This window comes from Mchenga conophoros, linkage group LG18 (assembly GCF_057382185.1).
Source record: "Mchenga conophoros isolate Kocher_MC1m ecotype Shallow Benthic linkage group LG18, M_conophoros_male_GT1.1, whole genome shotgun sequence".
NCBI classification, from domain to species: Eukaryota; Metazoa; Chordata; class Actinopteri; order Cichliformes; family Cichlidae; genus Mchenga; species Mchenga conophoros.
The window spans coordinates 24,876,595-24,901,036 of record NC_140543.1 but is presented as its reverse complement, the minus strand read 5'-3'; the positions used below and the strand labels follow the sequence as shown (position 1 = coordinate 24,901,036).

Here is a 24,442-nt window from a genome sequence, read left to right as displayed (position 1 = left end):
ATGCCAAGGATACTGAGCTCTCGATGCATTCAGTATCGAATGCATCGAGAGCAACTCGTAGGACTGTGTGAATATTAGATAGAAAGCACTTCTACACAGAAAAAAAATGCCTGTACAATGTGGATGAGAGGTAAAGCGCTTTGAGTCGAAAGAAGAACCAAGTCATTTACCATGTATCTTTTCTTTTTCCTCTCTTCTTACTTCTTTTCTTTTTTGTATGTGTCTGTCTTTTTATCTCCCTCTGTCTTTTCCTATCTCTCTGTCTTTGTCCCCTTTTCTTTTGCGCTCGCCCTCCCTTGCTCCCCTCCTCTCTCTCAACCTCTTTCTCTCTTTTCCTCTCTCTTTCTCTCTCTGACCTGAGCATCCTGAAAAACAAACGCACACATTTTCCACCACTGTTCCCTTTGTCCTGATCTACATGGCTGTTGGCTGCTGTTGATCAACAACAAAAGATTTAGTACTTGAATATTATATTTTGCTTAACTTTCCTCAGAACAGATTCTGTAGTAATTTGCTTTAAAATAATATACGTGTATACCTGAATGCCATACAGGGGGCATTACAGATATACACTTGTATAAATGGACTTTGCCCCTCCTTACACACCTAATCTTTGTTACACACACACACACACACACTCATCCCCATTTATGTCACCAGCTGACTAATCCCATTTCCTCTTTGCTCAAAAAGCAATCTCCTTTACAACCTTTATGTTGTATTCTAATAAGCTTTGTGACGTCTATGCCATTATCAATTATTCCATGCATGCATGCTGTTGCTTAACGCTTCCTGCATCGGCTCCAGCTGGGATCAGGCATAATCTGCGGCATAACTAACTACACACCTTTGCCCTTTTCTTTTTCACCATCGGTGCAGTAGCGACATAAATGTTGTCTGTTGAGCTCAGGGGTGGCGCCTGGAAAGGCCGAATACGTCTGTTTATTGTTCCATATAGGCAAGGCAGTGTTGGGGCAGAAATGGAGCACCATTGTGTAGTATCTCTCTGCCTTCGTCATGAATAGTAGCTTTCAGAGGCAAGGGGGACTGAGGCGAGAGGCAAAGCACTCACAATAGCTTTAAGTTTTATAGCAGTCTCTAGCAGCAGATATTTGGCACAGGACCAAATGCAACATACACACAGCTGCACAGCTTGCTTTCTCCAGCTGAACTCTCTCTCCCCTGCACACATACAAACTCTTATCTCTCCCTCAGTCTCGGTCGCAAGCACACAACTCTCTGCCCCGCCATTCATTCCTTCCCTGCATCCATTTCCAGCAAACTCCACTCGGCTTGCACTAAGCTTTCTTTTGTTCAGTTTTTGGAGAACAATGTTGTTTGTTTTCCGAGGGCAGCGCAGAGAGAGACGCTGCCTAGGTCGCCCATGTCTCCTGCATGTCACTCTCTGTGCGTCTGCAATGACGTCCGGAGGGCATTATCTGCCACAGGCCTCTGTTTGTTTTGGGCTGCTCCAGGCTCGATAATGACCCATTACTGGGGAACCAGAGGCTCACGGGCAACTACATGGAAGCTGTCGAGTCCTTGCTAATCTGGATGGTGCCCAAATTGGTCATATTCAGCTACAGTTGGGTGTCATTTTTAACTTGAACCAATTGCAACCAGCCAGTACCAACAAAGAGCTGCTGGCTATTTTTAGAATACCCTCTAGCTGCTAACAATATCACTGGGGCAACTTTCTGCGTCAGTTTAAGTCCTGCTATTAGCATTTTGACATCATGCATGTAAAGCCAGGAGTCCTGTCTGAAAGGCTGTTGAGCATCAACAAAGTCGTTTACATAGTTATTTCATTATTTCTGGCCCCTCCTGTGGAAGGAATGCAAGGAGCCATTTGACAGTTACATCAATGGAAAGACCAAATATCTCTCATTCTTTGCTCTTACGTTCAGCGTATTGCAGATTGCAGACTCTTTCTCGAGGCCCTCATGTTAGCCACTTGTGATCTTTTTGGATCTTCCCTTTAATCGTTTTATCTGTTTCAACCCATACTGCACATCACTATCTACTGCACTTTTGATATGAAAGGTTGCTTGAAGTTACAGCCCAAGGCTGTCTCTACTTATTGTCTAATATAGGAAACTTTTATTAGTTCCAGGAACCTTCAGGCATAGTACCCCCAATCTTTGGTGTTTGCATAAAAAAGGTAGGTTTTTATTCTTTCTGAGGATAACAGGAACTTTGAGTGACATACATATGCCCAGATTAAGTGTAGGGTGTTAGGCTGAACACATGAATGCAGCACAGGTATCCTTTATTATGGAAAAAGTGTAAATATCAGTAAAATATTAAAGTAGTTGAACAATACCCAGAAGAAATTACTGTTAATGAACTCCAGGCTGTATTGGGCTTCATTTTACTTGAACTTGCTAATATGCATCTACTGCAAAAAGAAAGCAATGCAAAGAGAGAAAATGACTTGGTTGAAAGGGTATCACAAGAAAATAAAAGGATGTTACGTTATCAGCTGCTAGCTAGACTATTGCATCTTATTTCCTATTAGCAGTGCAAATGCAAACAGAAAAAAATCCTTGGAAGATTCCCATTGGATACTTGCCTCCAGCTGTTCCCCAAGAACTGTTTGATCTGAATTGAGATGCTATAATGCACTATACTGTTTTATGTTACCCATGTTTGTTGCTGCAGTTAAGGAGGTCACAGATTTTTTTTTCTGTATCCTGGGATTCACAAACACAACTCCCACCACACCTGCTGCAGGTACCTATTAAACCTTCACTTGCCTATGCTACACTTAGTCGACATTCAGCCCTAATCTTTAAACCACATACACCCACATTTAGAATTGCACAACTGATAATTTGCGATGTCAACAATAGCCACGGGCCACCACATGGCTGACCTTGCCTGCTGAAAATAGCCCATTCAGCAGTTTGGGAGCCAGATTTTGCCACATGACTCAGTGATGTGTGTGTGTGAGAAAGACAAATAACTCAAAGACAGAATTTGGGCCATTGTTTTAATCGTGATGAAAAATCGTAGTTCACAGAAAAGGAAACAAGAACAAAAGTAATTTTAAAAAAAGATTTTTTTTCACACACTCACATCAAGTAGTGAGTGTGTGAACACAGCTCTCTGGGCTGTGAGCTGTGTCTGGAGTGGAATCTAATTAGGTTGAGATTGCCTTCTTTCGTCATGTGAGTTCTTGGCCCTGCTTAGTTTTTACATACCGGTCCTGCTTGTCCTCTCAATTATCATTGTTATCTGTCATTATGTCAGGCAGTCAGAGACGCTGACACAAATGCCGCTCCTCTTGTGCGCTGTATCAGCCACTCTCTGTACAGCAGCTATGTTCACACAGTCCTGACCTAAATAACATCATGTTTAAGGACACTGATTCTCTTACTTGCCGTTTCATGGATGTACCCAACTTATCTGACTTCATGTGCAGCTTTTCCTTGCACCTTTGTAGCTTCTAGTGCTTTTGAATTGACTTTGTAGAAAAACTGGGCTGAGTTGCAATTTCTGCAGCAAAACTTCTCAGCCATTCAGTCTGTGCTTGAAACAAGGAATCATTCATACTTTATTTGGACAAGAATGAGCCTCGAGTAATTGTGCATGAATTCAGGATTTAGAAACCCTGGAGAAATGAGTCCAGTCTAGTCTTCTGTCTAGACACTGTGGGACTGTGTTGCAGGTTGCTCCGGTGTGCTGGATTGTTATTTATGCCTCCTTACTGGCAACAGCTGTGGCTGGAGGCATCATATTTTCAGGTTGTTTGTCTTTTTCTTTGAAGGTTTACATCTTTTCGTGGCAGTCACGTGAAGGCTGATGTCTCAGGACACCTGAAATGTGAAGTAGTGATGATTATGTGGATTTTCTGCATTGCTAGCATTCAGATGTATGTGTATATATAACACAGTGTCTACTGTCATGGCTGAAGCTATTAATCGAAATCAACTTTACTGGCCAAAGATAAATATACTTGATACCCTTTTTTTTCTTTTAAGTTAATTAAAAGCCCTCATTACATTTATTATGCAGACATGGATGTAAGGCGCAACTTGAATTGCTGGTGGAGACACTGCAAGGTGATTAGACTAGTTGATCCAGTCAGTCTGCAGCAGAAGTTACAGGATTGTGCAGTTAGTTCTGAGAAGCCATAGTATGTGGGTTTGAACTTAACTGTATCATGAAATATACTGTGTTATGTTTAGCACCACATGTCTTATGTGAACAACTTTCCATTAATCTTTGAACGGTCCTGCTGCTTTTCCTGGAAACTATCTGATTGCTCAGGGATAGAAATGACTGTTAGCTGATCTCAATCAAGCAGTCTTGGTAATCATAAGGAACACTGAACTTCCGAGTATTCCCTGTGGACAGAGTGTGCAGCCAGTATGCTGGGTGGGGTCAGTCAGCTTCACTTACAGTGGGGCAAAAAAGTATTTAGTCAGCCACCGATTGTGCAAGTTCCCCCACTTAAAATGATGACAGAGGTCAGTAATTTGCACCAGAGGTACACTTCAACTGTGAGAGACCGAATGTGAAAAAAAAATCCATGAATTCACATGGTAGGATTTGTAAAGAATTTATTCGTAAATCAGGGTGGAAAATAAGTATTTGGTCACCTCAAACAAGGAAGATCTCTGGCTCTCACAGACCTGTAACGTCTTCTGTAAGAAGCTTTTCTGTCCCCCACTCGTTACCTGTATGAATGGCACCTGTTTGAACTCATCATCTGTATAAAAGACACCTGTCCACAGCCTCAAACAGTCAGACTCCAAACTCCGCCATGGCCAAGACCAAAGAGCTTTCGAAGGACACCAGGAAAAGTATTGTAGACCTGCACCAGACTGGGAAGAGTGAATCTACAATAGGCAAGCAGCTTGGTGTGAAAAAATCAACTGTGGGAGCAATCATCAGAAAATGGAAGACATACAAGACCACTGATAATCTCCCTCGATCTGGGGCTCCACGCAAGATCTCATCCCGTGGGGTCAAAATGATCATGAGAACGGTGAGCAAAGATCCCAGAACCACACGGGGGGACCTGGTGAATGACCTGCAGAGAGCTGGGACCAAAGTAACAAAGGTCACCATCAGTAACACACTACAACGGCAGGGAATCAAATCCCGCAGTGCCAGACGTGTTCCGCTGCTGAAGCCAGTGCATGTCCAGGCCCGTCTGAAGTTTGCCAGAGAGCACATGGATGATACAGCAGAGGATTGGGAGAATGTCATGTGGTCAGATGAAACCAAAGTAGAACTTTTTGCTATAAACTCAACTCGTCGTGTTTGGAGGAAGAAGAATACTGAGTTGCATCCCAAGAACACCATACCTACTGTGAAGCATGGGGGTGGAAACATCATGCTATGGGGCTGTTTTTCTGCCAAGGGGACAGGATGACTGATCCGTGTTAAGGACAGAATGAATGGGGCCATGTATCGTGAGATTTTGAGCCAAAACCTCCTTCCATCAGTGAGAACTTTGAAGATGAAACGAGGCTGGGTCTTCCAACATGACAATGATCCAAAACACACCGCCCGGGCAACAAAGGAGTGGCTCCGTAAGAAGCATTTGAAAGTCCTGGAGTGGCCTAGCCAGTCTCCAGACCTCAACCCCATAGAAAATCTGTGGCGGGAGTTGAAAGTCCGTGTTGCTCGGCGACAGCCCCAAAACATCACTGCTCTCGAGAAGATCTGCATGGAGGAATGGGCCAAAATACCAGCTACTGTGTGTGCAAACCTGGTAAAGACCTATAGTAAACGTTTGACCTCTGTTATTGCCAACAAAGGTTATGTTACAAAGTATTGAGTTGTATTTTTGTTATTGACCAAATACTTATTTTCCACCCTGATTTACGAATAAATTCTTTACAAATCCTACCATGTGGATTCATGGATTTTTTTTTCACATTCTGTCTCTCACAGTTGAAGTGTACCTCTGGTGCAAATTACTGACCTCTGTCATCATTTTAGGTGGGGGAACTTGCACAATCGGTGGCTGACTAAATACTTTTTTGCCCCACTGTATCTTAGCAGCCAAACCTGCAGCTCTGGGGGTGGTGCTGCAGCTCTGTGTCTTGTCAATGTATGTGCAAATGCTAAACCTGGAACCCTTATATACATTTATCACTAGTGACTAAGCAGCAGCCACCCTCCCAAATTTAGCAATTTGGGCATATCTTCAATTTTTTTATCAATTATTTTTTTGTTCAGACCTTCTACATCCAAAGTGCTTTAAATGCTTAATTTCTTAACATCGATCAAGTCACCAGCATCACCAGCATTTAGAGTTAAGCTTAGGTTTAGATTAACATCCTTCTCTTTTTATCGATCCATTGCATACTGTGTATAAAAGATGGATATAACCAATGTGATGTCATCAATTGGTTTGAGTTTCTCTTTGATAATTTTAGTATAATGGAAGACGGCTATTATGCTGAACTAAGATTTTTCTAAACTAAGAAAAATGTAAATATTTCACCCATCAAGTCTGAAACAAAGACTTACTGGTCTTTAATCTGATTACCTGCATTTTATTAGTCCAAGAATTACCAATACTCTAAGAAACCCAAGGGCAAAGATGCTTGAAGGGTTCATTACAGTGAATCAAATTAGGCCTCAATCGCACAGACGTAGAAAGTGGTGGTGGCCCCCTAGCAACCTCTAGCTGCTAAGGAAAAAAGTATGTAGTTCCCCGCTGATTGGCTAGCAATCACTGCAGATTGTTGGTTGACCAGTGGATTCCAGATGATCACTGATCAGTCTTTGGTCCTGTGACTGAAGCTTAAGATGAAACAACCCGTAGCTGATACCTTATGGCCTATACATCAACTCCTTGTCATGCAAAGTCTCTATTAATGCAACCCATAATACGTTTATGCTTTTATATAATTTCAACAGGTGAATTATAGGTAAATTCAGTCTCATGCAGTTGTAATAAAGGAGGGAAAGAAAAGAAACCTTTCTTAATACCAAACTGTAAACATGTTTAATTCTGCTGTAGAGTTGGGCATTTTAACATGGGTGTCTTTGAGAGGCAAACTGAATATGGCATTATAGGAAGTGTAGTTTTCAACCATTTGGCATACACAAATGGAGAGCTTATAAAAAATGAATATGTTGGGCACAATTGAATGTATGAAACTCAATGACAAAGGAAGCTTTTTCTTTTTTTAAATAAAATGTTTTACATTAGCATGTGGCTAAAAAGTTACCTAACCCTAAGCCTGCGATGCTAAATTATTAATGAACATTTCTGCAAAGCGACTTGCTGACTCAATGTGTTGTTTCAACAAAGCTCATAAATGAGGATGGCAGATGCCCTGGTGCTCGTGTACCAGCTGTTGCGTATGATAAGTCTTATCAAGAATGGCAAAATTGTGTGTTGTCAGGGCCTGCAAAATGTTACAGTAACACAGTAATGCTAATGAGCATTTCTGAAGAAGAAGTTTGTTGTGCAGTTAATTTGCATAAATTGGTCCCAAGTCTCTAATGTCTCTTTGGCAGACAAAATCATTGCTGTTTTAACTGCCAAACAGCAGCTGACAGACAAACCAGAGCCTAATAAGTACCTCTTTCTTTTTTCTGGTGGGAAAGTAGTGATGTCAGGCTTGTGGTTCTCACAGTATAAAACAAGTATAAGCTCACCACGTCTGTGTTGTGCCTCACCCCTTCTTTTTCACAGACTGAGAAACTCTGCAGCCAGAGTCTCCCTTCTAGTTTATAAACACAATCACGCTTTACTCAGCATCAGGACTGATGACTGAGTATTAGTAAGGTTGATAAGCACTGTTACCTTATGAGAACAGGGAAGTGTTTATAGTAAAGCAGGCTGCAGAGTAGTTCTGAGGGACATGTTTTAGGTACAGCAGGAGACGGTTTTTCACTCAGCTGGAAAAGTGCTGAGTTGCAGCACAAAGTATGAGAGATCTACTTTTAGCTTTGCCTGCAGACTAGGAAACTCCTACTGGCAGGGGGAAGGTTGTAGTTGAGAAAGATACCACGATTAAGTGCGCGTGTGTGTGTGTGTGTGTGTGTTTGTATGGAAAGGGGAACAGCTAGTATAATGACGTGTGGCTGGAGTCCTTTAAACTCTTTTCAAAGCTGCAGACATCTGTCTGTATGTTGCATTTTCACAATTCACTGCTTTATTTGGAAAATGGTAAATGGCCTGTATTTATATAGCGCTTTACTAGTCCCTAAGGACCCCAAAGCGCTAACACTTACAGTCTGGACAGTAGATTTTCAAGTATTTTTAAAATAATCACATATCAAATGTGATTTATATTTTTGCAGATAAAAAAAGAGGCTCTTGTGCATAATCATGTATGTGCAGCTTGCACATGCATAATGTCAGCAGATGTAGTTTAATACTGCAGAAAGCACTCGTCGTGCAGCCAATTTGTCAGAAACACGACATCAGAGCGCATGGTCTATGCTTTTCTTTTTTCTTTAGTAAAAATTGTTGCATGAGTGAAGAAGTAATTGCAAGATCAATCTGATTTAACAAACAAGTAGCTCCCACACGGCAGCAAGACACGGTACAGTTTGTTTCCTTACTTGAGATTAGGTTGCAGCTCTTCATCTGACAGTTCAGTAATGTCCTTCATGTTCTGTACTTGCAGGAAAAAAAATAATTTATGAAATGTGTTTCCCTGTGTCAGAATGAAATGTTGTATTAGCATCAGCAGAGACTAAAAATACAGGAGGTATTGTGAAGGTCGAATCTGCCCTTGGTAAAACAACTACATTCAGTAACTGCAACTGCTCAGTGTAAAGTGAATGGATCACTGTGGCTGCAGGAGTGGCGTCAGAAAGCTGAGCTTGCTTTGATAAAAATTTAAAGGATTCTGACTTTAAAAGGACCTCAAAAGCCTTCACTACAAACATCCATTCTCAATCATCAAAGACATAGTTGCCTCCAAGTCTTTTACTATATTCTCACCGCTATGCTATAAACTCCATGCTCAGATGGCCTGGCCTGCATGGGTTTGCTTAGCTCTGTATTTTTATGTCTGAATTTTATTTAGAGTTTCTTTTTGTGAGCACTCGTTTTTTGCATCAAATTTGCATGCGCGCAGGAGTGAGATAATCCAAGCTTTTGGAGCATTTAGGTTACTGTGACATTTTTTCCTCCAGCTCCTCCACAACCCAAATAATAACACCCATTCTGAAAAGGTCCTACCGATCATTTACCGAAGACAGTACCAGTTGGTGTATCTGCAGAAGAACGCAGTCTGCAATTACCAATCTGTCATTTTTGGGTCAACTAGATGTAGAGCTTTCCATGCGTAAAAGGCTGATCCTTGCCTGCCTCTCATCACCTTATGTCAGTTAAAGTGTGAAGTACAGCTGTCAATACTTAAGCCCTAAAGCAGTGTTACTTTATTACAAAAGCTGCTCCAATCTAAAAAGCCCGAGATACTCACTCACTGAAGAGACCACACAGACTGACTCTTCTTTTAGCCTTTAATGTATGTTATTTGTATTCGTCAGCCGATTTTAAGAGGGTTTTTTGGGTTTAAGCTGCAGTGTAGTAATAGTGTGAGACACACAGTTTTTCATCTCTGAGTGTTGCTGTTAATAGCATTGACTCATAATGGTTCCCTGTTCTTGGTACTTTGAACACCGTGCTAATGAATGGCATGTGTGCGGGTAGGTTTGTGTGTGTAAGATACAGCAGAGTGGCGGGCCCATGCTGCTCTGTGCAGTAGGTGGTCCTGCCTGCTTGTATGCATGTGTGTTGTGCTGTAAAAGAGGTGGTCTTTTTCTGATCCTTGAAGGTAAATTTTTTTTGCCCAGCTTCTGTATGTACATGGTGGTGGTTAATGCCACACACTCATGCTCACAGTGCTCTCCCATAGAGTTTCAGCCCGGCTGCTGCTGGTGGTAGCTGGCATCACATCACAGGGGCTGCACTGTTTGACTCATTTTACCTACAGAAATCACTTCTGAGTCCCAATGGGAGTCCTGCCTCTTTCTTCTACCACACATGCTGATTAAAATAATCTACACAAAGTAGTAAACTTTCAATTCTGTCTTAATTTCATCTTAAATAACATTCGTGGAGGTCTCTTTAGTTCCCTTCACATGCCAGGCTTCAGATGTGGAGAGCCAAAGCTTTAAAAGTGTCTCAGTCTAAATACTTATTACACTTGAGGGTTACTGACAGCAACTAATATTTAAATAATGGGTTGGTATTAGACCTGCAAGCAAAGATTACTTTGGTAGTCGACTAATCGGCAAGTTTTTCTTTGATTATTTGATTATGCAACGATTATTTCAACAACTCTTATCTCCACTTCCTGTGAGCAGATCTCTTCTTCCAGGCTCCAGGTACCTTTCCCCACCTTATTCCTTCCACCTGTGAATCACCAGCAAATTAAGATAACGACTCAGGAAATTAATTTTAAAATAATCAGTGTATTAAGTAACACAAATTAAAGTGCTAGTAGTATTTAAACAAACAAAAAAAACAAAAACAACTAAAAATAGGAACCTAAAATGGCTTCTGTCCATAAGTTCAAATAAATTTTCACATTAAATCCAAAAGATTTAGTTTCCACTCCAAAATAACAAGTTACCAACGTTAACAGATGAATTCATCATGGATTCACAGTTGCAGTGGACAAGCTCTGCAGTGGGGCTTTCGCTTATTTTTGAAATGATGTTCCCAGCAGCTGAGAACAATGGAAAAGTCGCTCTCTGTCATGACTTCAGCCATTTGAGAGGTGCATGAGCCTCATTAAAAGACGAACTCAACGCCTGTGCTTAGTACTAGTGAAACAGAACAAAACAGAATTATATTGTCTGCCTTGGCAATATAATTCTGCCTTGGCAGACAATATAGGCGCATAGTTGCCCACATAGTTTCCTGCAGTGTATTGCAGTTACATAAACAGATTTACGTGATATGATGCATCGACAATAAAATTCTGCATCAACAAATTTTTATAGTCGACATCTTTCATTAGGCCAACGAATCTGGGTGCTATCTTTTCTGTGAGACAGATATAACATTACAGAAAAATTCTTTTTGTATCCTTTTGTGTAATCTTGAAGCTTGAAAAGAAAAACAACTGGACATCTTTAAGTTTCTTGAAGACATTTCACCTTTCATCTGAGAAGCTTCTTCAGTTCTGAAGAAGCTCTAAGGAACTGTTCTTTTCTTTCCAAGCTCCTTAGATTACCATGACCTGGATGACTGAGAAGCTACACAGATATCCTTTTGTGTCGTTATGCATATTTTTCTGTAAAATACTTTGATGGACAGAGGAGTTCATGGTCGACCTCAAGGTGCCCAGGATCTGTGGCTGCAAAACAAGCACAAATCATTATGCCTCCACCACCGTGCTTGACAGCTGGGAGGAGTTGTTTGTCCTGATGGTTTTCATCAAACACAGCATGCATTATGGCCAAACATTATGGCCAAGGATCAACACTCTGTACATCGAAAGGGCATCATTTAGAAGGCTTGTGGTGTGTTCAGACATAGACTTTGTATTTGAGATTTAGCTCTTGGGTTGTTTGCAGTTCTTCTGATCTTGGGGTGAATTAGCTAGGACGTCCAATCCTGGAAATATCTTTAAAACACACCTGAATGACTGCATACTTGTGAGCAGAATGATGGAAGTTTTCTTATTTAAGACACAGTGTGCACATAGAAAAGTGAGAAGTTACGATCACTTAACATAGCACAGCATCATTTATACAGAAAAGAGAAAAACTTGGTAAAATTTCAGAATAAATCTCCCTTTAAACCCTTTAAATTAATTTGTCTGAATTACGCTGGCAGCAAAATAAAATGTGGTACCTTTTTAAATCTGCTTTGGTTTTACTTGCACCTCTGATCTGTGATTAAGAGCCCTTTTATTCTCTTTTGCAGAATGTGTAATTGCTGCTGAACCTGAAATAGCAGTCTTTAACTCAAGACATGGATGATTAGCCTCTCTGCAGGAAGAGGTTTTTGAGAGAAAGGACCAGCCCAAGTTTTGTTGTTTTTTTTTACTTCAGACCTGCCGTGTGAAGCTTGTTTGCATTTCTCATTCTATCGCAGTATTTCTTTGTAGTACTTGATCAGCAGTTGTTGGGCCATGTTTGCATATTGCACTATGCAGTCGGTTTTGCTTGATAGTGCCAAGATACCAGAATATTTTATCTGGAAGCAGGAAAATGCTAGCCCATCTGGAGCAGGTGAAGTAAAAGTGCAGTCTGGAATCTTTGCTTCTTTCAGTATAATAATAAAAGAAAAAAATCTAAGCCTGGGCATGTCCCTTGCACAAAATTCCTCCACACATTGAAAAGAAGAAAAAAACAAAGACTTGGACTCAAAATGTTTAGATAAAAGGATTTTTTTGTCCTCTTCACCTTTTGGTGGCTCGCCTTTATGAGGAAGATGAGGATGTCTCTACCCTCTCAGATTGTGACGCAAGACTCTTTGATGTCTCACAAGATATCAATAACATTTCAGCACTTTGAGTCATCTCTCAAACTCACTCTTTTGAAGTCTTTACTTGTCATTGGATGGAAATAAAACTCCAATCAGGCACTTCCCAGGAGAACTCTTCCGTCCCTTCATGTTTCCGTTTTTTGTCTTTATTCCTCCCTCGCTCTTTGTTCTTGAAATGAAAAGCAGTGTGATTTGGCTACAGCATCAGACGCTGTCTGGACTGACTACATCCTGCAGACAGGGTCTAATAAAATAAACATTTTCTGCAATATGTTTGCATTGGACTAAAACTGGCTTTAGGACTGTCTGTGGCTGTTGCAAGTTCATGTGTGTCTCGTTTACAGCACCTTCCTGTATCATTTACAGTTACTGTGACCGAGGCCTCGTTACACAATCCTGTGCCCATTCAGAGCGGATGCAGTAATTGGAGCATTTGTGCACCAAAACATAAACACAGTAGTAATAGTAATAATAATATACTTGTTTGTATTTTTCTGTTTGCATGTTTCTAAATCAGTAAAGATTTTGCTTTAACGCCAGGGTATCTCTGCAAAGCAGAAAATAGAGCCCTGTAGGTATTTAGCTAAAACTAGAGTATAAAAACCAAAAATACGCTCTAAGGCAACTTTTAAAAGGCCTGAATGAAAAAGCATTGCCTTTTTGTAACTGCATACAGGTTGATTGATTTATATATTTCACGCACACTGTTTGTTAATTTAAATTAAACGTCACAGTTTGCACAAACTTTCGACACAAACTTCTGAGAAGCTGTACTTTAGGCTTCCTGTTCTCTGCTGAGAAAGGTTTTGGTCAAAGCAAGGTGTGTCACAAGAAGGCATTTGTGTGTTATGCAAAGATGTTACAGGAAATAAGTCTGTTTTTATGGGAAACACAGACACGTGGCAATAAAAGGAAGCAAGAGAGCACAAGAGCGACATCGGAGCTGGATTGTGAATTATGTCCGGGCTTGTTCGCTCTGTGTGTTAATGATTATCAGAAAAACTCTGAACTCTTTGTGGCCTTTGGTGCAAACACACACATCATGCATATTCTGATCTTCATTAACTGTCTTAGGTAGCAGAGTGTGTGCAGCTCACATACTTTTGCTGCAAGTATGCACTGGCAAAACAAAATTTGCATATTTCAAAGGAAATGTGGATGTTTGGCCTGTCTGTGTGCTATAGAGCTGTTGGTATGCAACACATTACATGCATTACATAAGGTCAAATCATTTAATAGCTTGTGATGAACACCTGAGACACATTCAGTGCCAATAATTGGAATCATCATTTCGATAGAAGTGCAGGAACTGAAAACAAAACTAGATTTTATTGGCCTCTTACATCAGTGCATTCTTACCAAAAACATATTTGCATTCTTTATCTGTTTCTTCCTCCTCATCCAGTCATCTTCCATTCTTCCTTGCAGTGTTGCATCGCCCAGGATGTCTTCAAAGCTTCACCCTTCCAATAACATCGCCCATGCCCGACGGACGGTGAACCAGCTGAGAATAGAGGCGAGCATTGAGAGGATAAAGGTACAGTGCCTCATTCAAGCCACCTCTCCTGTTCTATGTTATGTATCTGTTCCACCAACAACATATGGTCCAGGGGTGCTTGCTCTGGGGGGTGTAATGTTCTCTTTACATATGATTTGTCACTATATAAATAAAATAAAATAGAATTAATGGCTCAAAGTGTAGTGAACTGCTCATGTTCAATGTTACGAGATACCTTAACAAATAAAATACACATTTAAAAACATGTTTATGTTCTGCAGAATAACATGAATGGAGTGTGGGGAAAAATTGTTGTTTTTGGCCAAATGTGAGGTGTGTACATGGGATTAACCAGCCAATCACACAACTGCTTCTCTTAAAAGTTGTTGCTTCTACACAAGCAATAGCATTGGATGATAACTCGTGAATTCGAGCCACTTTGTGGAATACAAATTACAATTTGTTTAGTGATTTGTATTCCTTTTTCAGAGTCTTTACTCCATCAAACCTGGCAGAGACAGACACGATGGTCACATGTTTAGATACAGTGGTGCTTGGAGTTTTTAAGGATATCCTTATTTCACATGTTCATCTCAAATAGATGTGATGCCGTACTCTAAAACCAGTCTAAAGATCCAAAGCTTTTGAACATATAATTGTTGAGCAGTACATAAATATGTGTTGTGTTTACAAATGGATTGACTTTGTGTGCTTGCGCATTGCAACAAAGACATCCATTAAAAGCTCTCTCCATTCGTATGTGATGTTTTTTTTATTTACTTATTTTTTATTGTTTCCACAGGTATCCAAGGCCTCTGCAGACCTTATGAACTACTGCACCGAACACGCCAGAAATGACCCTCTCCTTACGGGCATCCCTGCTTCAGACAACCCCTTCAAGGAAAAAAAACCCTGCACTATATTGTAGTGGATGTCACCTAGCCTTTATCTGTTTTTTTTTTTTTTCTTTTGTGTGTTTGTTTGTTTGTTTTGGCTTATTAATGTTCCTGTATTTCTTTGTGTTGGGAGAAATTGGAGGAGTGGACTGGGATCGAATCATTACCATGTGTTCAGAAACCATGTGTTGTGTGCCTGTTCCAGCAGCCCTGTATTATTCACTGAAAATATTGACCCATTCTTCAGTTTGAGCTCTAACCACTAACAAAACGTTGCTTCCAAGTACGTAATATCAAAGCAGATATCCTTGTCGAAATGTCCCAACAGCACTTGCAATCCTCAGTGATGGATTTTGGTCTTTCCTGATATGTGCACAACGTCATCTCCGGTGGGCAGCGACTGTTACTCATCTCCCTGGTTTGCCTTAAATGGGTTCATGCAGCCAAAGTGTCCCTCCTGCCCTTTAAAGTGTGTCATCCAAGGAGAACAGTGAGAGCTTCAGAAAGAGGTGCCACCGGTATTGTACGGTTTGGATTACTAAATTCAGGGGCGGGTTCTGCTCAGATGTTACCGTGATGTATTTTGGATTGGAGCAGTAACACTTAGTGTTAAATTCCAGTAACGCAAAGTATTTTACAACCCATCCCAGCTGCAGCAGCCCCCAGCTGCTTCTGCGTAATCTGCATCCAGCTCAGTTCAGTCTGTTCCTCTCTGGTACTACAGCTGTAATCTGATAGTGTAAAATCTCCTTGCAGTATAATTACCTTGTATAGTGTTTCCTTTAGCTGATTTAATGAACCGTCATGTTGATATTCATTCCATATGAACACCTTTGGTCAAAGATAATCAGTGCTCAGATTCAGATTTACATGAAGCAACACTGTGTAATGAAAAGCCGGGACCAAGAAAACCAATGACACTGCATATTAGAAATATTTTTAATGGTGTCTGAATTTGACTGTTTTAGCCGTCCTTTGTAAAAACTTTCTGCGGTACGTTATTTTTAGGATGCTCACGACAAAACGTGCTAGCGATCTTTACTCAGTGTCAGCCCCGCCTGCTCGCTCATCACAAGTGTCTTAGTCAAGTGAACGTGCACATCATTATCTTTAAGTGTTTTGGCACCAGGTGGGCGTAATGTGTGTGCATTGATTTATTTTTACTTTTTATTTTTTTTAAACCACTCTCTTAAAACTGCTCTAGTTTTCCACTTTTGTGTTTGTGGGGATGGAGGGTGTCGGTCTGGCATGTGCTGTATGTTGTGATTTGCTGGGAGAAAAATATCTGCTATGGTGAATTTTACAATAAGAAAAAAAAAAGACAGAATAGATAGTATTAATTCAAATCTTCTTCACTCTAAAGCCTTACTTATGTTTGCCTTGTATGATGAAGAACATTCTAACTTGGGAGTACTTTCTTTAAAGATGTTTCTATCAATTTTTATCTGTGGGATGAAAGTGATTTGTAACAATATTGTGCCATCGGGTTTTGTCTACATGTCACGAGCAGAACTTGTTAAAATTGTGTTTCACTTACCAGGTGCTCCGCTTTCTCCATTGTTTTGGTATTGTTGTCTTCTCCAAAGGGTACTTTCAGGTCTTCAAATCAGCAAGATCTAGTGTTACTATCAATGGTATTGTTATTTTTTATGATTTTTGTCTAAGCTGTCAGTTCTTCTTACTTGCAATAAACGAGTCCTGTATGCCTCCTAAGGAAAAATTCAGATGACCACTGCCATGTCCTAATTTCTGTCCATTCACAGTGACTCTGTAACAGCCTTATTGTACCATTTATAGATTAATTTAATTGTCAAAATCTGCATTTTGATAACTGTCTTTATTAATATTCCAACATTTGTATGAAGACTTAACTGAAATTAATAAAGTGAAGCATTCCTACAGTCCAATACTGTACTAATATCTCAATAAAAACGTGCCGTGCTGCATAGCCTTGCTACTATCCATGCTGAGATTTATGCAGAATAGAAACCCGATGCTGGCCTCTCATGTCCATAGTGTTATCTGGGGCTACTTCCTCTCATTAGACATGTATGTATTTCTTACTTGGGAGAGAAGAGACCTCGGGCCTCTCACCAGGGCAGTTTAAAAACCGTGTGCAAAGCTAAATATAGAAAGTGCAACACTCTGATTTCCACCACTCTTGGATAGTAACTATTTTGGGGCACAGCCTGCTTAGCCTGAGAGTCTGTTTTTCTTCTCTGCTGGTGGCCTCTTGGGTCTCTCTGACCTTGTTTCATGGCAGCTGGTGGGTACAGAGCTTTTTACGTTTTCTGCTCCACACAATGGGAAGATCATACAGGAATGGCATATTGTCAGCTATTGTAACAACTACAGAAATACAGGGCTGGATGTGACAGTTCTCACACATACAGCCACGTAGTGATGGAAAAAAAAAAAAAAACCCCAAAACAATGTCACCTATTATTGTTCAAAAGCTACACAGGCGAAACTCTCCTCTTGTTTTCTCACGGTGCTCGTCCCTCAGAGATCAAATGTCACTGCAGGAAACATGAGCGTTGTTAGTATTGTACAGACTATTAAAAATAGAGACTTGTAATGGAAACTTTAGAGGGGACCTGTTCTCATTTCTAACTCCATGTTTTTATTAACCGACTCTACTAAAGTACCTTTGCAGATTTGCAGCTGAAAATAGTGCTTTTTTTTTTTTTTACAAACAAAAAAAAAATTTGTGGGCTTTCCTCTGATTGGCTGGCCCTCATAAACAAACAAAGTGTCAGAGGCTTATGTACTTACAGCCAGGGTTGTGTGCTTGAGATGACCGTTGGACTCTGAAGCCTGACCTTATTACAGTTAGCATCTGCCATTGTAACATTACACATATGACAAATAAAAACAGGCCCATTTCAAGTTGACAAAGCTATGATAAGATTAAAAACTTGTGGCATGTAAAAGCATCCATTAAAGATGTTTTACAGACATCTGTAGACATGAATGCCCCTGAAGGCCACTGCAGTAATCCCAGTTTGTCATTGTGCAGCAATGTGAGAGTTGGGAGTGGGGGGTAGCGGCTGGCAGGGTAGCTCACTGACCATGTGCCCCACTGTGAAAATCTGTCCTGGCAGTTACAGTGTCAGTGTGTAGGAATGTGCTGATGTGTGGGTGAGGCTGGATGATGGAGGGTGTGGAGTGCAGTTGCACCTCAGTTCCTCTGGTAGTCCCAGCTGCATGTTTATCTCTCCATTGCCAGCTAATCTGTACTTTTCCTGTTTAAGTTACAATATGTAATGCACAACTCACCCATAAACAGTGCTGCAAATAATAGAGTACTTTCACGCTAGTGCTGCCTGTATGTCAGTGACTTTATTATTTGTGTTATCAACACTCCTACTTTGGAACATTTCAGAAACTTCTAATTGGCTTCATTTATATAACAGCTTCAGTTTCACAATGATAACATTAGAATATACAAACATGATTAAAGGCCCAGCATGCCCTTATAAACTAATAGGCATTCTCAGTCAGTATGATTCAGCATACTCACACCAAAGCTGTGTAAAACTCTGCAGGAACTTTCATGAGGGCCCCATGTGACAATAAAAATGATGATGCTGAAACTCCTGATGTGATCTATTAGTTTTAGTGATTTAGAGTATGCAATTTCTGGAAATATTACGGTGGGGTTGTTGCTACTATAAAAGCTGCACAACTTTTTCACTAAAAAAGATGGATTGAGATGGCATTTAAAGTTATATAACAAAACATTGGAAAACTGAAATAGAAGGCTTTTATTTTTTTAAATAAATCAGACTTCAAAGCATCTGTTACATTCCTAGAACTCTCTGTGGCTTTTATTTTGAAAACCATGTTTAAACTGGTCATGCCGATGTAACTGGGACTGTCATGTAAGTTTCCACCACTGCTTATAGCTGAGCTCATGAAACCTAAGCGAAACGCCAAACTAGCATGAAATTTGACAGGTGCGACTGGTGAAATGTACCTTATCAATATTTACCATTTCCATAGATGTGGCCTAATTTTTCCGATTCACTTGTTGCTCTGGCTGTCATGCACCCACCAGCTTAAAAGCTCCACGAGCCCACACAGTTAGTGAAACAACTCCTAAATACTTAGGGTGTAATCGTCCATCCCGTCTATATTCTGACACTTCATCTCGAGGAGATAGTCGTCCCCTGTGATGCAAAATCCTTAGAGCAGGACAGCACTTTACTGGCTGGAGTAAATCAAGTCTTGTGCAACATCCCTGCAATGTTTAAACAGTGCTGATAAATGTGTCACGGGTCAAATTCATACGGTTGTGCAGCTGATATGTATTGTTGTGACAGGTGTGTCCTCTTGTTGATATTAATTTGTTTGCCATTAGGATAGCATCTCAGTATAACGCAGCCTAATCAAAAAGCCTTAAATAGCCATAAAGAAGAACCAACACCTCTCTGAGTCTGGGTTAAACAGCACTGATTTTTGGCTAGATGCACCTATTAAAATTATAATTGATCTTGACAGCGCACAGTGCGTTCAAATCTCAATTCATTATATTACTGCCTCAGGATATTAGGTTACATCAGCACAAGCCAAATATTCGACGTTCAGAGTGACTCAGCAGCTAACTGAACTTTGCTCTGTGTTTAAACAACAGTGAACTTTTCCCTGCAGTAGCACACGACCACCAGGTGACGATCACGAAAAGGGAAAAACATCCAGCATAAACTTCAAAGGAAGTCAAAAGTGGTATTACAGGGCTTACATCAGCCCTCCGCTGCTCACATCTTAAAATAACCTTTCTTTACATCACAGAGATGCCACGTTACATCAGTCAGCGTCACTTCCTGCAGTCACAAGCCGGGCGACCTTTCACACGGTGCCAGCTAAAACTGTAAAACCACAGGGCCTGTGGGAAATTTTCTAGGGCAGGGGAACATTCTGATCTAGGTAGCACTTAGGAGTGGCTTTAAGTGCACTTTGCATTTCTGAGTGCAGTGGAGGCTTCTGGGTGATGTAGTAAAAACAGAGACCAGCTGAAGCATTACTGAGGCACTGGGTTTTGTTTTGAAGTCCAGTCCTCTGCTATATGCAGCTCAAACTGTGAGATTTAAGTAGAGCACAAAACCCACCAAACTGGCAAAGAATTAGTAAATTCATTCTGACTACAGAGAAGCAAGTCAGTCAAGTTGAGCAGCAGTAAATAATTCACACAGAGGCTGAACTGGATTGTGCAACTCAAGGACAGGCTTCTGTCCTTCTCGTGATTATGACTGTGCACTTTTAGAAGGGGATTGCCCGCCTGACTCCAGCCCTGTGACATCATCGAAACTCAACTCCAGAGAGATCACCTGCATGTGACATAGCTGGGAAGGGAAAGGGTGAGGGGGTGGCGGGAGCGCTCCAGATCATCTTGCACGAGGTTGCGTGCCAAAACCTTGTTTAGAATACGCTCAAAGTTTTTTTCCACTCCTGTTTCCAGTAAGGACTCTCTGCACATTATTGGTCCTGAGGGGAGAAGCCAGCGTATTCTGAGCAAACCCTCAAGAGACCTGCACTAGTTCTCAATATTTTATTTAATTTTTTTTTTTTTTTTTTTTTAAATGGTGTGGTACATGTTCCCCCCCTCCTGAGGAAGTCAGCTAGTGAAAATGCAAACTGCCAACAACAAATCAGAGTATTGGTGAAACGGGAACCTGTTTGGATGAATGAGCAAGGTCCTGCTGACCGAGGCAGAAGCTGGAGCAGAGAGAGCTGCGAGGATTATTGTTCTCTTCAGCTCAGAGATGGCACTGAGGCCAACATGACCCCTGTGATCCACATGTGATCCACTTGCTAAAGGTCCCATTTCAGCTCAGCTTTGCTAAAATTTCCAGAAATGCAAAGGAGAGATCAACAAACGCAGTTCTTGTTCCAAAAACAAAATACTTTTATTGACACCAATACAGATAAGTGTCTCGTATTCAGATATTACAAATATTTTTTTATATATATATATATATATAAAAAAAAAAAAAAAAAAAAAAAAAAAAAAAGGAAAAAAAGAAACATAAATACACTTAAATATAATTAGAAATAATTTAAATTGTAACAAAAGAACTATTTCACTTGTGGCAAGAAGCCAGCTGGTATTAGAAACACTAGATACACAGAATGTCTTCACTGGATGTGTAGCCCTTCCCTTTTTTCTCTCTTTTTTAAATATAAATTATCACAACAGCAAAGTGAACATTAACAGTTTTTAATCAAACAAGTGAAACTGCAGTAGGTCCAGTGTTTCAACGAGTGCTTTGTTTCTGCAGAGAGAGGCCGAGGCCTTGGTCCACTCAACGGCTCCACGTTCTGGTTTCCCCACACTTTTCTGACTTCTCCGTCACAGAGTCCTTTACCAAACAAACACATGATAGTATCCGTCTGTACTGTGTCCAGCCAGTGTCACATTTAAAGAAAGAAAAGAAGAAAAAAAACAACAAAACAATGCCATTTCCACCGTGTGATGATACAAGAACCTCGCCGTCTCATCTCGATTGCCAAGGCTGACAGATGCAACTCCAAACAGTCCTGTGAAAATCTCCAACCCCTGCTTTTTTTCCCCTCCTCATCCTTTAAATACATCATCTCATACAGACAGCAAGGTTTTTTCCCCCTCTTTTCTTCCAGGAATTTTCTTCCCCCCCAAATCAGCAGTGCTTTGGAATTTGATCTTTGGATGGTAATCTGTGTCCATCGGGGTTCACGCCTCTCTTTGTGTGCAGATAAAATTCGTCTCTGGACACATTTTTGTCGCTGGTCAAAGTTCATCGTTCAGGCAAGTTGATGATGGGTACCCACTGGTCCATGCAGCGGCTCTCTCTGCAGAATCTGCTCAGTTTGCTCAGAGCTGGGTCCTTCCATGATGTAGAATGTGGGCTCTAAAAATGTATATAAACAAAAGTATGTAAATGCCTGTTCATTTGTTTACTTCAAAGTACAGATAGTTCCTGTATGTGCTGGTAGATTCAAGGTATTTTCCTCCACCGTGATTCCTCAGAAGTCATGAGGGAGGAGTCATATTCATGTTTACTAAATTCACAAGAACAAGTACTGACATGTTTCCCATGTGAGTAAGAGTTTCAGGCATGTGCACAAAATTCTTATGGTTTTAGCTATAAAACCACATAGATAGAGGAAGAGACACTTACAGTGACAAGGACACAGTGGAGGTCCAAAGGTTCGCCCCCGCTCTGTTTTCCACCTCCCCCACCACCCAATATTTGTGCCAGGCGCCTGGTGTTGTTGACTTTCAGGATGTTGATGTCATTCTCGCAGCAAAAAGCCTGAATGAGAGTAAAGTGGATCTGCAGGGCCACGTCTTTAACGTCCTCTTCATCTGCAGCCAGGACGCACAGAACCACATTATCAGGGTCTCTGCGGGAAAGAGAGAGAGGCGCTGTTAGTCTATGAGGTCATGCATGTACATGCTGCATGGGCTGCTTTCACACAGGGGCAACTTGTTGCAAACTTCAGGACAGATACGTTGCACTTACACATTGAGCGACTTGGCAGCCTCGTAGACGCCGACTGTAATGCCTCCCTGTGGCAGCGCAGAGGTGAGGACTTCCTCCAAAGCTTTGGCCACCGTGTCCATTCTGCAACACACAGTTTCACTTTAACAAACGTTGCAACAGCAGTTTTAACACACACACATAAACCCAAGGAAAACCCCCACCGTACTCTATCTGGGTAGCGTTAGCTAATCGGACTCCTAGCTAACCAGCCGGTATTCCCTGACTTCGAGCACAACTGACAGCCGTGCAAGGTTTGTTTAACCACTAAAAATAAAAATAAAAACAAGCTAACTCTTGTCAGTTTTGCGGTTTGAGTCCCTTTGACTAGCTTTAATTAGCTCTCCAGTGAGAAATCTGGTGTTTTTCGGTCACCTAAAAGCACACAGCAGCAGCTACGTTAGCTAAGTGGAGACCGGGGCTCGCGACCGGAGCGGTTAACTGAAAAGACACCGGACTGTAGCACCGACAGCTCGCTGAGAAACACCGTCCACACAGCAGCTACAGGCAAACCCCCCCACAAACCTGGATTTATCTTTATCGTGCACTTATCTAATTAATGCATGCGATTAGCTGCACATAAACCACATCAACCTTTAAAATACAAATAATCCAAATTATTTACCTTTCCTGAGAATAATCCGCATTTAGTTCCTCAAATGTCATGTTGTACATAAAATCCAAATCCACCTTTAGCGCAAACAGTACAGTGCTGGTGAGGTATCCTAGTGTCTTCTCGACTTGACACACTTTTTTTTATCTTTACTCCACTGTGCTGCAACTGAGAGATAAATCTGGCAACTTCACATTATAAGAGTCCGAGAGAAAGCCCGGCTCTCTCCATTGGTGGTATGCTAATTCTCCTGCTGTGGGATTGGACACATAGGACAGCAGGCGTGTCTGTCTCTTGTCGGGTTACTACCGCAACTGTAGCTGTCTGCTGACCTCCCAACAGTTACACAAAACTACTATTCACTCATATTTCCTCACTAACCTGACTGCAGCTATGTATGTGTGTATGTACAAAGCTTTAGCCTTAATGTTGCCGGTGACCCACTACTGAAGCCAAACCTTGTCCAGCACAGGTATGATTTTATGATGATACAATGACGTAAAGCAACGTTAGAGCAGCCCGACACGAAACAACACGCTATGTTTGAAACTTCATCACTGAAAGCGAGTGTTTAATAAAATAAAGTGTGAAAAATCTGCTGCAGAACTCACCCTCACTCCCGGACAGGACACAGCGGACATCAGGACAACTGCATGGCAACGGGACGCCGCTTAGGAAAGCTGCCCTCTGATTGGTCGACAGTAGAGCGTGCGAAAACACACCGAAACCGCGCGCGAGATCTAAAAAGGACTGGCGCGAGAAAGACCAGCGAGTGGAGGCAAGACTCTTGTGACCCACTTACATCACCTGAGCTACTAAAGCAACGGCTCCTTTACAAAACAGCACTGCCCATCCCTTCCTGTTTCATTTAGATTTAAGCTTTGATTCCAAAGTAAGAATTTTCTTTTTATCATGGAGAGACAAAAGTAAATAAATAAATAACTAAATAAAATAAAAATAAAATAAAAGAATAAATAAGATTTGGTTGCCTACAATTTTCCCAATATTTGAGATATTACAGCAGTTTAAAAGTAAGTAGGTATATTTATTTTTCTAAAGCAAATTTAAAACTAAAGTGCTTTACAGTAAAACAAAATAGTATAAATGGGTTTATGCTACACACTTTCACAATGTTTAAATGAAATAACCTGAAAGCAACCAATCCTCCAATCACAGTTCCAGACATCAGTTTCTCATATAGCTTGACAGAGAACTGATGTCATTCCAGAGTTTTGAAATAAGCTATGACCACAGGATGATCAGAAGTGACTGAGAAGCAGACCTTAATGGTCTTGAGGGAATATATGGCCACAGCATACTACATATACAGTTGCAAGACTTTTTAAAGGCTTTACACACAAATATGGCTCCTAACACAGAGCTCTCTTTTTCGTTCCAGTCAGTAATCTGGCTGCAGCATTTTGGACTAATTGTATATGGGAAAGAGATGATTGTCAGTGTAACCTTACTATGACCACTATT

General features: G+C 40.9%; 2 protein-coding genes across 3 annotated transcripts in view; one reads left to right on the top strand and one right to left on the bottom strand.

Annotated features, from left to right (window-relative positions):
• The window catches only part of gng12a (guanine nucleotide binding protein (G protein), gamma 12a), a 40,039-nt gene extending 23,308 nt beyond the window's left edge, over nucleotides 1-16,731 (top strand). Inside the window, exons 2-3 of the mRNA XM_085254054.1 lie at nucleotides 13,859-13,967; nucleotides 14,731-16,731. Coding sequence (XP_085110180.1) covers nucleotides 13,875-13,967; nucleotides 14,731-14,856 — 219 coding nt within the window. The 5' untranslated portion in view covers nucleotides 13,859-13,874 and the 3' untranslated portion in view covers nucleotides 14,857-16,731. The remainder of the gene's footprint in view (nucleotides 1-13,858; nucleotides 13,968-14,730) is intronic.
• A 3,977-nt stretch (nucleotides 16,732-20,708) lies between these two features.
• On the bottom strand, nucleotides 20,709-23,660 carry gadd45aa (growth arrest and DNA-damage-inducible, alpha, a). 2 transcript variants are annotated; one of them, XM_085254665.1, is made up of 4 exons: nucleotides 23,572-23,660; nucleotides 22,330-22,431; nucleotides 21,985-22,210; nucleotides 20,709-21,714 (listed from the first exon to the last, which is right to left on the bottom strand). In XM_085254665.1, the coding sequence occupies exons 2-4, from the start codon at nucleotides 22,428-22,430 to the stop codon at nucleotides 21,601-21,603; spliced, it is 441 nt and encodes a 146-aa protein (XP_085110791.1). In that variant the 5' UTR covers nucleotide 22,431; nucleotides 23,572-23,660; the 3' UTR covers nucleotides 20,709-21,600. The 2 variants fall into 2 exon arrangements, with proteins under 2 accessions (XP_085110791.1, XP_085110790.1); XM_085254664.1 differs by lacking the exon at nucleotides 23,572-23,660 and adding an exon at nucleotides 22,973-23,178.
• Between the last annotated feature and the right edge of the window lie 782 nt (nucleotides 23,661-24,442).

What these genes read in the sequence shown, in the direction of transcription:
- gadd45aa (XM_085254664.1), bottom strand. Translation starts at nt 23,022, where the DNA reads ATGTACAACATGACATTTGAGGAACTAAATGCGGATTATTCTCAGGAA. An exon ending in GCTGCCAAGTCGCTCAATGT is followed by an intron (nt 22,211 to 22,329) that starts GTAAGTGCAACG and finishes TCTTTCCCGCAG; the next exon opens with AGACCCTGATAATGTGGTTC. An exon ending in TCCACTGTGTCCTTGTCACT is followed by an intron (nt 21,715 to 21,984) that starts GTAAGTGTCTCT and finishes ATACATTTTTAG; the next exon opens with AGCCCACATTCTACATCATG.